The 15357-nt window shown below is 30.3% G+C and overlaps 1 protein-coding gene across 8 annotated transcripts in view; it reads right to left on the reverse strand.

Moving 5' to 3' along the window:
- Positions 1-4066: 4066 nt before the first annotated feature.
- LOC129804674 (guanine nucleotide-binding protein G(q) subunit alpha) overlaps positions 4067-15357 on the reverse strand; it is a 43766-nt gene continuing 32475 nt past the window's right edge. For 4 of the 8 annotated variants that reach the window (XM_055852208.1, XM_055852207.1, XM_055852204.1 and 1 more), the window contains one exon: positions 4067-11722. In XM_055852208.1, the coding sequence (XP_055708183.1) occupies positions 11640-11722 (83 nt within the window). In that variant the 3' untranslated portion in view covers positions 4067-11639. Of the gene's footprint in view, positions 11723-11844; positions 12032-15357 lie in introns of those variants that run through there. The other 4 variants (XM_055852209.1, XM_055852210.1, XM_055852205.1 and 1 more) reach the window with 1 other exon arrangement.

The following is a 15357-nucleotide window of genomic DNA, read 5'->3' on the forward strand; positions in this document are numbered from 1 at the left end:
CTCCATCATTTTTTTCATTTTAAATATTTTATTTATAAAAAAGAACCAAAAAGTTTTTCAATCATTCGACTTGAAATGCTTTTTTTTATCCAATATTTTCTCATATTTTTTTCTTCTTTTTTTCATTACTTCCTTTATTATAATTATATATTTTCTTTATTTATAAAGATTCTTTATTTAATATAATGTATATATAGTTATAATAGTACACAAATTTATATTATTATTTTTCTTCATTTTTTTTTTATCTTTTTAATATAATTAGTTACGACTGAATATTCCTTTTCATTATACAATTTCATCTTTTTTAAATTTAATTTTACCATCAAGTTTTTTTTCTCTATCGCTCTTGCCGTCTGCGCTTATTAGAAGGGAAAATTGAGAATATTGATCCAAGTTTTTCATCTCAAAATTTTCAATGGAAATGCCCTCAAAAAATAATTGAAAGATTTTCCATCGAGATTGGATCAAGATTCTCGATGATCTTCTATCGTCCGAATAGCTACATTTAATTTGAAAGTAATTTTTCATTTTTATTACCTTCAATTTTCAATGGTATGTTTTTTTTGTGGTTTTGCTTCTGAATATAAAAAAGATTTTCATTTTTAATTATATACTTTTTCTTTTAAATTTTTTTTTGACACACATTTATCATTTAATATTAATATGTATTATATTTTTTTCTTTAAATTAATTAATGTTGTTAATTTAATTTTCGCTCTATCAAATACAGATTTTTTCTTATCTTCCTTTTCTCGGTCTCGCTGGTGTCGTTTCTTGCATGAAATGTCACGACTTCCAATTAAAAATGGCATTTCAGGAGAGAAAGAACACAATTTTTTCTCACTATTTGGTTTCATGTGATTTTATAATCCGCTTCTTACTCTTTCTATCGCTTCTAACCTCACACAAAATGAAAACGAATCAGGGGGATGCATTTTTGGCAGTTGCATTTGAAACTTTGGAATGAAAATGCAAATTTTGAACTTGATTTTCTCAGCTGCTAAGTAAGATAATTGGATAAATGGGGCATTGCTAGAATCGTTAGACCTTTGAGCTTTGTAGCACGAAATGGTTAAGAACTTTTTCACCCTGGTACCTCTGGTATGATGGGATGATGGTAGGATGAAGTCAGCTGAGCTTTCTGCACTAATAAAAGCTTGGCAGAAGCTTGGGAAGGAAAGTCGAGCTTATTCAAATTGATGATCTAACCTAAATTACGAAATTTGCGTAATATCCGAAAAATAAGATCGCAAGTGCGCGTATATCGTGAATGGCTGTCGTCGCTGTCGTCGACTAGTGGACCCCATTAGAAATCATCAGGAAATAGAATTGACCAGCGTTCCCAATCATTTGATATGGAGGTTGGTAGCAACGCTGAAGGCCTTTACACATTGGGAGAAATTTTCGTCAAAAATTGCGTTTTTTGACAGAATTTTGACGTTTCCACGTACAACAGCCTTCAAAAAAGCAATTTTTGACGAAAATTGCTCCCAATGTGTAGGAGGCCGTAAGATAGCGATGGTCACAAGGTTTCTCACTATGAACCACAATTTTGAGATTGTATACATTGTGGATACTTGGATCAACCAAGACAGCCTACAACACCCCAACCAAAGTCAAACAAACTTAGCTTCAGTCTCAATCATGCGCTTTGGTCGCCAGAGGTTTCTCCAGAATCCTTAGCATAAATAGAGCAGAACATGGACTCCCGTAGATGCGAGTGACTGCACCCCTGCTTTTCGCAAGCTTTTCTTTAATTCTAGCATTTAAGCATGATTCTTCATGTCGGTTTTCTTCACAAAGCCGACTAAATTCATCTTTTTATTCGTCGTCGTTTAACGAAGGAAAGAATACTGTGGTATTTTAAGGTTAGGTCTCGTTTACAAATGTAATAATGGGCGGAGCAGAAAGAGCATTGTCTTTTATAAAAACCACGCCCTCTGTAAGACCGGAGAGGGTATTGCGCTGCACGTCTCCAGGAATCTACATCGACTTTTGTATTACTCCCGTTCAAAAATTCTTAAAGAATTCTAGATGAGCCAGAGAGCTTCACAAACAGTGGTCGCTCTCTAATACGGATCGGCATAATCCGGACGAGTTCTCGACGGTTAGGTTTAAAATAATTTTGAAGTTATGTATACACGTGCGTTTAGCAATGAAAATATTCATCTTGTAATGTTTTTGTTTAATAAATGAAGTATAATAACATTGAATTCTCAAATTATATCTAACGAAGCGGACATCTGTCTTATTGTCCCCCAATCATACGAATAACAAAGCGGGCACTGTAATTCTTACCTTCATAAAAATCTTATGAAAGGCGTGGCCTATTTTAATGGAAGGGACTACCTGCTTCGCACGAATAAAGGTTTATTGATTTGTTCAAGTAACATCGGCTACAGTCTGCTTGCTTTTAAATCTCGCTTTTCAACGTTGCACATTTGGCAATAACTCTCGAAATGGGCGTGGCCTATAATTATTTTTATTCGAAGTTCTTCCAAGAAATCAACCCTATCCGAGAAGGGATATCAGTAGCTTAATGAGAAAAGCACAGACTTTGTGACGCAGATGTCTTCGGTTAGATCCTTTGTCAAACCACGTCCAGTAGAAAATTTCTAAAAAAGACATGACATTTTCTGTGGCTCAACCTCTTTTGCTAATACGGGCTTCAGACCTGAGACTTAGCTATATGGCTTAACTGCTCTAATTTTTCAATAATCACGATTTTTTGGAAAAATTTGACTTGGTGTTGGACTATTAAGGACAAATAACCTTATTACATTCTGATGACCATGTCACACATAAGATTAATATTAAGATATGCTAAAAAAAGATAGCAATAGTTTTATCTTGCTTCTCTCTCGCGTTTCCCCTCTGCGTACAAAGTTGGCAGCAATACAATCGCTCGAAAACTGATCGAATCACAGTTGGGTGGCGCGCATAGGAAAATTGTTCGAATCGTTTGCAAAACGATTCAGAAAACAATTAATACGAACAGTAATCTCTTCCACATCGTATTACTCCACTAGAGTGTACTCTTTCTAACACACGTGATTTTCCATTTGAAATTTTGCATACTATATACCTCTCTTTTCTGCTTTTCTTAATATTAATATTAATCTTATATGTGACACCACGGTGAAAGAGCAATAAAATTGGTTGATATTGTAGACTCAATTATATTTTTTTAATTAAACACTCGGATTAACTTTTAGGCTTTTTGTTTTGCACGTTCGCTCTCTTATGCGTCCAGTCTAAGTATGCCAGTCGCTCGTTTTTCGTCCGTCTTCGTCTGTCCCAATTGCCCTCTCATGGCAATTATTGTAAGTATCGTCCGTGCCGTCTGTTGACCACAATATTTAGGATTTTGAGGCCGTTTGGAACTGGGCTATATTAGTCAATATACGATAATGAATTTAAATCATTTTTAATATGGATTTTTTTCAAGGTTAAAAGTCTAAAGGGCTCTATGGACCATATTTCTTAACCGATTAGAGCAAGTTTTGCTTCGTTGGGAAGGTCTTAGAATTCCGGATAAGCCTTGCCCCAAATAATCCAGATTCTGAAAGGCAAAAGAACTAAAATTCTATCAAAAAGCTCATTTATCCAAGAATCTTGTTTAGAATCTTAGGGAATTAAGTTCAAAATTTAATATTCCCTTACCAAAATCTCAAATGCAAAACCTAACGCTACCTTCACTGATAATCCTAAGATTATTTATTGTTTTTTTGTTAATAAAAATATGATTTTTCATTGTTTTTTTTTCAATTGTTGAATTTCAAAACTCTCAAAAAACGTGGGATTTTCCCCAAATAGGTGGATGGTTTTTTTGTGCTATTTTTACGATTATTTACGGCAATATTCTTTTTTTTTTAATTTAAAGAACTCACTTCTTGTCACCTCTATTTTCTATTTATTATCATTATATTTTTTTTTCTTTAATTATAAATGCGAGAAAAATTTTTTGCACGAGCAAATATATTTAATCCTTCTTATTTTCGCTTATTACATTCTCTAATACTATTTTTTCATTTTCAAAAATTCAAAGTGGAAATTGATGATCTTTTTTTTTAGTTTTTAAATTTTATTTATTTATTTTTTTTTACAAGAAGGATCACTTTCTTCCTGCCGACGACTTTTCAGTCGATTTATTTTCCACGCGCGGAAGAAATAATCAACTATCGCTATATGGTATTTCTTTTATTTTTATAAGACTTTTTTTTTAATATTATTTTCTATTTTAGATATTTTAAATTGGTATTCTTTTAAAGTTAAATTTATGGACCACTTATCTAATGCTTTTTTTCACATTTTTTTCATTTATCTTTTAAAATGTACACGCAATAGAAAAAGAGGAGGAAGAAGGGTGGAACTTTATTCATTTTTTATTTCCTTAAATCTTTGTTTTTCGCAATCACAAGAAAAATTTAATTTTTTGAGAGTTTTGACATCTATTTGAATGCAATGAAGGTGTTTTGATGAAATTGTGTGATTTTTTTTAAATATAATTTATTTTTGAGGATGTTTTTCTTTTTTTTTTTGCATTTAATACCTCATTTTTTTTGCGCAATTTCTTCTAAAGAAAATTCTCTTTGCAATTTTCCCATCTGCCTTTCATTTTCTTCTCTTCAATAACTTAAAAATTATCTACGCAAATATTCTAGAAATCACATTAATTAACAATATGCATCTAATATTCCTTTCGTCAATTGGTATCCACTTTTTTTTCTTTTATATTTTTTTCATCATTTCTAAATGGACTTTTTTTCATATTTCTCTTTTTAAGCATTTTTTTCTGAGGGTTCTACTAGATTTACGCATTCTGATTTTTTTTATTGGGTGAAATATTTCTCACTCCAAATGACTTCTAGTTAATGCTAAAAAAAACTTGTGAGAAATGGTCATTGCTCAGCAAAATTCTCATGAAGATTCAAGAATAAAATGCAAATTTTCGAGTTTAAATAAAAAACCTTGATGCTCTTCTATGAAAAATTTTGCTTTTCCCATTTTTTTGACTGTATTTTTTCCCTTTCTTCTCTTACTTTTATTCATATCACCTAAAGACTTTTCATCTTCACAATTTTGTCAATTGAATACCTCGCTGCAATTCTATTGCCAGCAACAGAAAGCAGATTAAAGTGCCAAAGAAAAAGTACAAAGAGGAGGAAAAATGTGGTTTTGTGGTTGGAAATTTTGGGTTAAAATAAGGACTAATGAAAAACGGAAAACTTTCCTATAAATTTATATGAAGACTTTCCAGCAATTTCTGGGAAGTTTTCCTATAAATTCACGAGAAGCACTTGAATAAATTCAGAGAAAGCTTTTCTATAAACTTATAAAAAGCTTTCCCATAAAATTTCCTATAAATTTATATGAGAGTTCCAAAGCAATTTGTGGGAAGCCTGCCTATAAATGTCTGAGAAGCATTTGAATAAATTCAGAGAAGGCTGTTCTGTAAATTTTATGAAGAGCTTTCTCATAAACTTTCCTATAAATTTATATAAAGGCTCCCCATCAATTTGTGGAAAGCTTTTTTATAAATTTATCAAAAGCATTTGAATAAATTCAGAGAAAGCTTTTCTATAAACTTGTGAAAAGCTTTTCCATAAACTTACCTATAAATAGTCAGTGTTCCTATAAATTTATGATAAGTTTTCCCATAAATTTTCTTATAAATCAATAGAAAGCCTTCCTATAAATTTATGAAAAGCATATCAATAAATTCAGTGAAAGCTTTTCTGAGAATTTATGGAAAGCTTTTTCAGAAACTCTCCTATAAATTTATTGAAAGCTTGCCCATAAATTCATGAGAAGCATTTCAATAAATTCGGACAGATTTTCGATAAATTTATGGAAAAATTTTGCTGTCTCAGGCTATTCCATATATTTCTAGAAAAGCATCCTCAAGTTTCATGGAAAAGCGATACATCAACTTACAGAAAAGTTTTCCATAAATTTATACAAAGTTTTCTCATCAGTTTATGGGAAGCTTTGTTGTAAATTTTCTTCCTATAATTTCATAGAAGGTTTTTCCATGAATTTCTTTGAAGTTTTTGCATAAATTTATGAGGAGTATTACTATAAATTTCTAGAAAAGCTGGTCATAAGTTTTCTTTGAAGCTTTCTCACCAGTTTATCGAAAACTTTAATGTAAATTTTTAGGAAGCTTTCCCATAAAAGCATAAAAGCTGTCCCATGAATTTAAAGGAAGCTTTTCTTTAAATTTATTTGAAGCTTTTGACAAATTACACGAAGCCCTCTCGTCAGTTGCTGTGAAGCTTTTCTATAAATTTCTTGGAAACTTTCGCATAAATTAATGAGGTTGTAAATTTCTGTGAAAGCTCCTCATAAGTCACGAAACTTTCTCATGAGTTTGTGGGAAGCTTCCTCTTGTAAATTTATAGAAAGCATTCACATAAACTTATAGAAAGCTATTCTCATGTATTTATAGGAAGCTTTTCTATAAATTTCTTGGAAGCTTTTGTATAAATTTATAAGTATTACTATACATTTCTGGGAAAGCTTTTGACAAATTACACGAAGCTTTCTTATAAATTTATAGAAAGCTTTTCCATGAATTCACAGGAAGCTTTCTTATATCTTTCTTTGAAGCTTTCGCATAAATTTATAAGAAGTATTCCCGTAAATGTCTAGGAAAGCTCTCTTATCAGTTTATAGGAAGCTTTCTTATAAATTTACATGAAGAATTCCTATAAATTCATAAAAAGCTTTCCCATGAATTTAGAGGACACTTCTCTATAAATTTGCTGGAAACTTTCGCTGAGATGACTTCCTAGTTTCTACTATAGATTCTTAGAAAGCTTTCTCGCGAACTTAAAGATTTTTCTATAAATCTATGAGAAAGCTCTTGTAAAAATTTATGTAGAGCTTTGCCATGAATTTATAGAAAGTTTTCCTATAAATTTTGGAATTATGGGAAACCTTCCTATAAATTTATAGAAAGTTGTTCGACAGATTTATGAAAAGCTCTAAAACAAATTTACAGTAAATCATCCCATAAATTTATGGGAAGATTTTTTGTAAATTTTTATAATGCTTTCCTATAAAATTGTTGGAAAGCTTTCCTTATAAATTTATGGGAAGTATATTTTCATAGAAATATACTGAAAATATCCATGAAACGTGAAGTTTAAAAGTGAATCTGAAAAAGAAACTCGGGAGCATTTGAATGTTTCCTATAAAAGAACAATTATTTTTGCGCCCAATGTACGTTTTTCCTTGCCATCATTTAGTTGTTTTGTATATTTAGAAATGAAGTTCCTACTTTCTGTAATCTACCTTTTCATCATCCACATTTTTTTTGCTGCAATTTTCATTTTGCTTCCCTTGACTCTCACTATTACACTAAAGCAGTTTTATACAAAATTTTTGTTCCTTTTTCTCTTTGTCGTGACTATTTTTTTTATTTTTTCATATTATTCTTTTGTGTGAAATTGTGAAAGTTTTTTGTATGGTTTTTCTTGTGCGCTTTTAATTCTCCATATTATATTATTTTCTTCCATGATCAATTAAAAATATTTTCTATATATTTTCATTTTTACGTCTATTAGCTTATTTTTTCTTATGACACAGTGATATTCTTTTGTATTTTATTTTTCATGTGGACAATAAATACTTCAATATATTTTTTTTGTTAAACCAATTGCAAAATTGTGAAAGAGAAAATAAGTTTAATAAAATTCTTATCTCAAAAGAAATAAGCAAATAGTTTCACTAATTTTTTTTTTGTTTTTTTTTTCACTTAAAATAGGAAATGCTTCTTTTATTTCCCTATTGAATCCTTCACATTCGCACATCTCGTCAGCAATCCACAATCTTTTCTTCTTTTTTTTATTAAATTCTTCTACCTCAGCACAGAAGACACACAAAAAATGACTAAATAGAAAATTAATTACACATACAATGCTTTGTTTCACTGAATATTTGTTATCAATTGAAATAAACAACATCTAAACAAATAATAATAAAAAAGAATTCTCATTAAAAACATTTTTTCACAATAGCTATACAAAGAATTTTCATTAAATTTATTATTTATTAGACACATTGATGAAAAATAATTCTATTTTTTTGTAATTTTCTGATTTCCTTTTGCAATGAAGAGACAAAATAATTTCTATGAAATTTTTCTCACTTCTTTTTTTTTTAAATCCCTACATGCCAAACTCTCTTTGATTTTCTCTTCACTTTTTTTCATGGTAAAAAGGGCATTTTTTCACTAAAAAAGTTTTCTTGTGTAAAAAAGTGGCACATTAGATGATTATTTTCTCAAAGAAAAAAAAATAATAAGCAAAAAATAACAAAAATTAAGAAAAAAACAAGAATAAATAAAAATAAACAAAATATTTACAGTCTATTAATTATAATCCATTAGTTTTTCTTTTTTTCTGTTTTCCATTAAATTATGCAACAGTACAAATCTCTATATTTCTTTTTTTCATTTTTGTTTTTGTTGAAATATTTTATCTGTTTACCGTAATCTATTTTTTCCTATGTGCGTGATAAAATAGAAATTTATTATATTTATTTTGGGACTTCCACATTTTACTGCAATCATTTTTTTAAATTCCGATAATTTTTCGAAAAAGAATTGGATCTTCTAAATAAGCCACGCCTTAATATAATTTTGGCCACGCCCCTTTTTTTTAAATATGGCTTATTCTTGTTTAATACCAAGCTTTTGCAGTTTTCCAACATAATTTCACTATATTAAACTCAAGAAAGTCACTGGAAACTGTCAGAGAAAGCACGCTACCTTTGGATGATTCAAGCATCGTCCAACTCAATTTTTAAAATATGTTTTTAATGTATTTGACCTGTATAAATGACCTGTGTAAATTTCTTGAAAAGCCATGGGTTAAATCAATTAAGAACACAGAAAAATAAAACAAAATTTGAAATGGTAAAATACAGCGCGCTTTCTTTTACCATTTCAACTGTGTTACCTTTTTTTATTAAATTAATTCTTAATTACGTTTACAAACTGTTGTTGACATTGTTGACAATTAAAGTGTCAAGAACACCGAAATTCGAAATGGCAGAACAATCAGCGCTCAAGCGGCGAGTACGTGAACTTCCACTTTAGACTTCCGGTAGATATTCGAATAGATATGGCTTGGCTTTTGAGGGGTTTTGTCTTTTCGAAGGATTATTACTGAACGAAGCCAATATGTTCTAATTTCCTTTAAGTACATAAATACGTTTTTGGTATTCACCTCCAAAATTTCAAAATTATTTTTTTCGATTTTAGTGCCACTGTGTACAAAGTTCTTCACTTAATTTATTACAAGCTTTTTAATAAATTTATGGAAAACGTTCTTAAAAATTCTTAAGAAACTTGTTTATAACTTTATAGCCTTTCCTATAAATTTATAGAAAGCTTTTCCATAAATTTATGGAAAACTTTTTATAAGCTTATGAGGAGTTACCTTTTAAATTTATAGCAAGCCTTCCGTATAATTTATAAAAAGCTTTTCTATAAACTTACAAGCTTTCCTATAAATGTACAAAAAGCTGCTAATAAGTTTTACGAAGCTTTTTCATCAGTTTGCGGGAAGATTTCTTGTAAGTTTTTATTAGAAACATTCCCATAAATTCATAGAAAGCTCTCCCATGAATTTATAGGAAATTTTCTATACCCATGAGAGGCTTTCGCACAAATGTATAGGAAGTTTTTTTTATGTGTTCAAAGAAAGCTTTTCTATAAATCACAAGGCTTTCTAATTATTTTATCAGAAGTTTTCACAATTGAAAGCTTTCCCATAAATCTATAGAAGCTTGACTACAAATTCGTATGGAAATCTTCCCATAAACTTATTACAAGCCTATCTATAAATTTATGAAAAGGCCTCTTATGGCCTCTACACTCTAGAGAAATTTATGTCCATATTGAAAAGTATTACCTACACAAGGGTAGGGAATTTGCTTCAATATGGACATAAATTTCTCTAGTGTATAGAGGCCATTATATTCAGAAACCTTTCCAATTTATGAAAATTTTTCCATTATTGGCATCTTTTCTATAAATTAGTAGAAAATATTTCTCAGAAACTTATGAAAAATTTAAATTAAATTCATATAGAAAACTTTTCCATAAAGTTATGAAAAGCTGTCATATAACTTTTTGAGAAGATTTTCTATAGATTTATAAAAAGGTTTTTCTATAATTTTTTTAAAGCTTTCTAAATAATTTAGAAATTTATTGAAAAGCTTACTATAAATTTATATTCAGAAAACTTTCATAATGATAATATTTTTGAAAAAAAAAATCATAGAAAGCTTTCCATACATCGTCAGTTCGATCAGAAACTGTACTAACTGCATTTTTTGTGCCTGTATTCGTTCCAAAGGTCACGCAGCGCTGTGCCGTTTACAACTAATGCAAAGACGAATATGCAGTTAGCACAGTAGCTGATCCAACTGGTGACATGTAGGAAGCTTTGCTATAAGTTTATGGGAAAGTTTTTCATAAACCCATGAAGAGCTTCTTAGAATTCTGAATTTATGGGAAGTTTTTCTACAAATTTATAGAAAGATTTCCCGGAAACTTTTGAGAATCAAATTACATGTAAGAAGCTTTGATATAAGTTTATGGATTTTTTTTCCAGTTTTCCTATAAAAGTTCCTTTAAAAGTGGAAGTTTTCCTATAAAATTATAGAAAGATTTCCCAGAAACTTTTGAGAATCGAACTTATGGCAATCTTTCTTTTGTAAATTTTACGAACAAAATACGTTTCAATTAAGATAACAGTAGTATAACTTATAATGCTCTAAAGCAACATTTTGATAGGAAGTGGTTAGGTTTTGGTCCGAAACAGTTGCTAAACATTATAAAACGACAAACTGGGGGACATTTGAACGACATGTCGACCAACAAATTTCAAAAATTTTAACAGAACAATGCTAAATAGTTGTTCAATTTGTTGTAAAACGTCAACATTCCGCTGAAATTCAGGGGAAATATTGCACATACTCTCAAAGGGGCGGGGCTTAAAATTATTTGTGGGCGGAGCTAATTTAGAAAGTCTAATCCTATTTATATTCAAAATATCGAAATTTAACAAATAGAAATATTACGATAAAATGCAGCAATGTCCCTATTTTTCAGGATGGTTATTTTCATATAAAGAAAATATTATAAAATGAACTTTGAAAAAATAAATATTCTCAATAATTATTTTGCAACTATAGAGAATGGATTTTGTGCTTTGTTTTTTTTTTGTTTTCTCTTTAGGTAATTCCTTCACTATACTTCTTTTCATCTTTTTTTCTTTCCGCTAAAGATTCTCCTTTTCCTTTATCTATCATTTCTATAAATGTTCCATTTTTTTCACCTATCGGTAATTTTATTTCTCTTAAAAACTGTTTTCTTTTTTTCTTTTATACAATATTGGGCTACAAGTTGTCTAAAACTCTGATTTACTTTCTATATTCACGCTTTTGCCCAACATTTTCCTTCATTATTCTGTTTATTTTTTATTTTTTTATTTTCTCCTTAAATAAAAAAAAATCTCCGTTTTTTTATCATCATCTTTTTCTTCCTACCTTTTTTTATAAACTCCACAGAAACACGCATCACAATTCGATGTTCGAATTTGGCGTTCCACTTTTATCCTCTACACCAAATTGTATTCCTTGAGATTGGACTGCAAGATCGTATCCTTTACAGCAGCAAATACAAATCTTATATTTTCAGTATCTAAATGACGCGGAAAAAACAAGAAAAAATGGGATTTTATTAAAATTTACTTCTTGAGAAAATTCTCTTTCACAACATGAATAAAAAAATTTAATTATTAAAAGAAAGATCAACTCAATTCATGCAATTTTTTCCACTTTATTTATCCATTCTTCATGTTTATCATCCAGCAAAATTTAACAAATGAAAATCATATTTTTCTCTTTTGGAAATTGATTTGAAACAATTAAGCTAAATTGAATTCTTTCAATGCTGACTGCATTATTGTATCTTTCACGGCACAAAATACTAATTTTATATTTTCCGTATCTATAGAACATTTTATTTTCAGAACACCAAAAGGAATATCCATGCATTTTTGTAGGCAAAAAATCAAAAGAAAAAAAAAATATAAGTAAAAAAAAGATTCATTGAGAAAATAGTAAAACAAATAATTTATTGCAGAAAGCTCTATTCCCCAAAAAATACTAAAGAAAGAAATATAAATAAAATATGGTAAAGCTGCAGGATAAACTACAAATACATCTACAGAAAACTTTTGTAAGAACAATTGAACTCCTGTTGGATATTTTTCCTCTTCCCATTGAATATTCTGGGGAAATATGTTCCTTTAAAGGGAAACTCCTCAATGCCTTGTGATTCGTGAATATTTGAAGAGACAATGCAATTTAAAAGTTATAATTTTAGAGAACATTCCACCAAACCAAATTCAATAATTTTCTGTTCAAGTTGACCAAAAAGGAAATAACTTTCCAACCATAAAATGGATGCTTTGAAAATTTTCTAAATTGCTCTTCTCAACTATCCATTTAAAACTTTAGTCTATTAGCTGAGAAACAAGACCTCAAAACATTACACATATTGCCAGATAGTGGCACAGAGGAGTTACTTAAAAATTCATCCGCAAATTTCTGAATACTTTCAAATTTGTTTGAAGATATCAAATAAGTATGAGCTAGATTTTAAGACTCAAATATTAATTCTAATGCTTTATTCCAAAAACTTTTGATTATGAATTTTATTTAGATATCTCCTAACCATTTAAACTCAAAATTCTGACATTACTAGGCTTTGATAAGAATCTCTACAAAAGTTTTTTTTACGGAATTCACTGGACGGAATTGTTCAATTCAATTTAATTCAATTTATTGGTAACAATAGGGCAATCTGTCCTCTATAATTAATATAAATTCATAAAGTTTTATGAGAGACAAGAAAAAAAGTTACTTAATTAACTTAAGCAACTTTTAAGTAAGTAAAGTCAAGTTAATTGTTATTTTACTGCTCGAACTCAAAGAGAGAGCAGTTATATAATCCACTTTTTTTCAACTTGTGACATAGCTAGAGGCCAAACAGTAAGAGATATTGACTTCCGGTCTTTTACGACCCCCCATAAGTCAACATTATTTAGAACAGTCTTTTTTCACTTTCCACTACCCCCCTCCAAAACCATGGTTTTTGGATTATTTCAAAAACGCCTCCTACGATTTCTTTCGATTTCGAACATGTCAAGGCGAATATTTCGTCCTTGGACACCTATGTTTGAAAACCATTTCGATATCGAATTTTCGAAAGTCTAACCACTTTGGAGGGGGTTTGCGGAATCTTTGTTTTTTTACATTTTGTTTTTTACACTTTTATTTTTCTCAGTTTGTCTTTGGAATCTTTGCCTTTGGAAATCTTGTCTTTCATATATTTTAAATAAGTATATTTTATTAAATAAAATAATGATATTACAATGGTGTTTTTTGAAGTTATCAGTATCATCTGTCGGGGCAAAGGGAAATTTTCTGTATTTTGGGAAATTTTTAGTTTCGTCCTTGGGAACAAAGGAAAAATTTTGTGTTTTAGGAAATTATCAGTATCGCCTGTCGCCGGGGCAAAGAGAAATTTTCTGTGTTTTGGGAAATTTTTAGTTACGTCCTTTGAGGCAAAGGGGACTTTTCTGTGTTTTGGGAAGTAATCAGTGTCTCCTTTGGGGCAAAAGGGGAATTTTCTGTGTTTTGGAAAGTTATCAGTATCGCTTGTCGAGACAAAAGGAAATTTTCAGTTCTTGAAAGGTTTTTAGTTTCGTCCTTTGTTATTATATCCTTTGTTGTTGGTTTTTAGTTTAGTCCCATTGGGGCAAAGGGAAATTCTCTGTGTTTTGGGAAGTTTTTAGTTTCGTCCTTTAGGGCAAAGCGAGTTTTGGGAAGTTATTTGATGTACCAAGAGCGACACTGTACAACAAATTGTCTGGCAGATACCCGGAAGAGTGCCCTAATGGCAGGCTAACGACGCGACGCTTACAAAAGAACAAGAAGAAGAACTTGTCCTGTCCTGGAATGTGCGAATGGTTAGCATCCCATCGGCGAGGAACAAATTCTGGACAGCGTCAAAATCATCTGCGAGACCTTCAAAATTCCAAACTATTTTACGGGTGGAAGACTTAGAGATGTTTGGTTCAGGAATTGTCTCAAGCGTCATCCAGAGCTCAGTATGCGCAAGCCAAAGTCCTTCTCACTGAAAAGGGCTGTGGTTACTGCTGAATATCTTACGGAATGGTTTCAGAATTGTCGAGAATATTTCACAGAACACGATCTGCTGACCATTTCACCAGACCGGGTTTTTAATTCCGACGAAAGTGCCTTTTTCTTGACACCAGAAGATGGAAATGTATTGGCCAGGAAAGGTTCACGTGTTGTGCCAGGTCTTAAAAATTCTGGACCGAAGGAATGTGCCACAACACTCTTCATGGTGTCTGTTACTGGCCAACTTGTTCATCCAATGGTTGTTTCTTAAAACTGATGTTACACCAAAGATTGCCGTTCACATTAAATATTAAATGAAATAATCCAATAAAAATTTTTAGAATTGTAATAAAAAATTATTTTCTCTTTTTAATATTCTTGTAAATTGAGTGATCCAATTAAAAGACCATTTGATCCAATTAGCAAAGAGGCAATCCACTTAGTGAATGCTAACTTTTTTCAGTATTATAATTATTTTATGAATTTTCTTTAATTTTTTTTTGATAATTTTTTTTTTTATATTATGTTTCTGAATGAAACAGTGAATAATTCTATGGATTTAGAAGAAGTAACAAAAAAAAAGAATTTCATCAGTCCAAAAACAAGCGTTTAAGTAACACTCTACGGAAAACGATCTGGTAACCGCACCTTACTTTGTATTATTTCTAAGGTATTGTGTGATGTTTTGAGTTTTTTGTAAATCGGTTGTGAATCGGTTATGTACCGATAAGTAATTTTTGTCCAAAAATCTATGTTATTATTCTTACAACTATTTAATTTTGTGGAATCTTTTAAGTGATTGTGCAAAGCTTGGATGCTTTGCCACCATTTTCATTTTATTGTATCTGTCCATTACCTTGTGATAATGTATCAATTGTTTAATGAAGTGAAACACCTTCCTCTATTCAGAACAGATAATAGATCATTAACTTCTAGATATTCTATAGTAACCAGACAAGACTTTAACGGGTTACATGGGTTACACTCGTATAGATTCGACTTTATCAAACACTATAAGAGGTAACTAATATTATCCTGTAAGTTGATTTTCCATAAAAACTTTGCTCATCAAATTAAATAACACGAAATCAAACTTTTAAATGACATTCCATTTGCGAAGTCGAG

This window comes from Phlebotomus papatasi, chromosome 2 (genome assembly GCF_024763615.1).
Source record: "Phlebotomus papatasi isolate M1 chromosome 2, Ppap_2.1, whole genome shotgun sequence".
Classification (NCBI taxonomy): Eukaryota; Metazoa; Arthropoda; class Insecta; order Diptera; family Psychodidae; genus Phlebotomus; species Phlebotomus papatasi.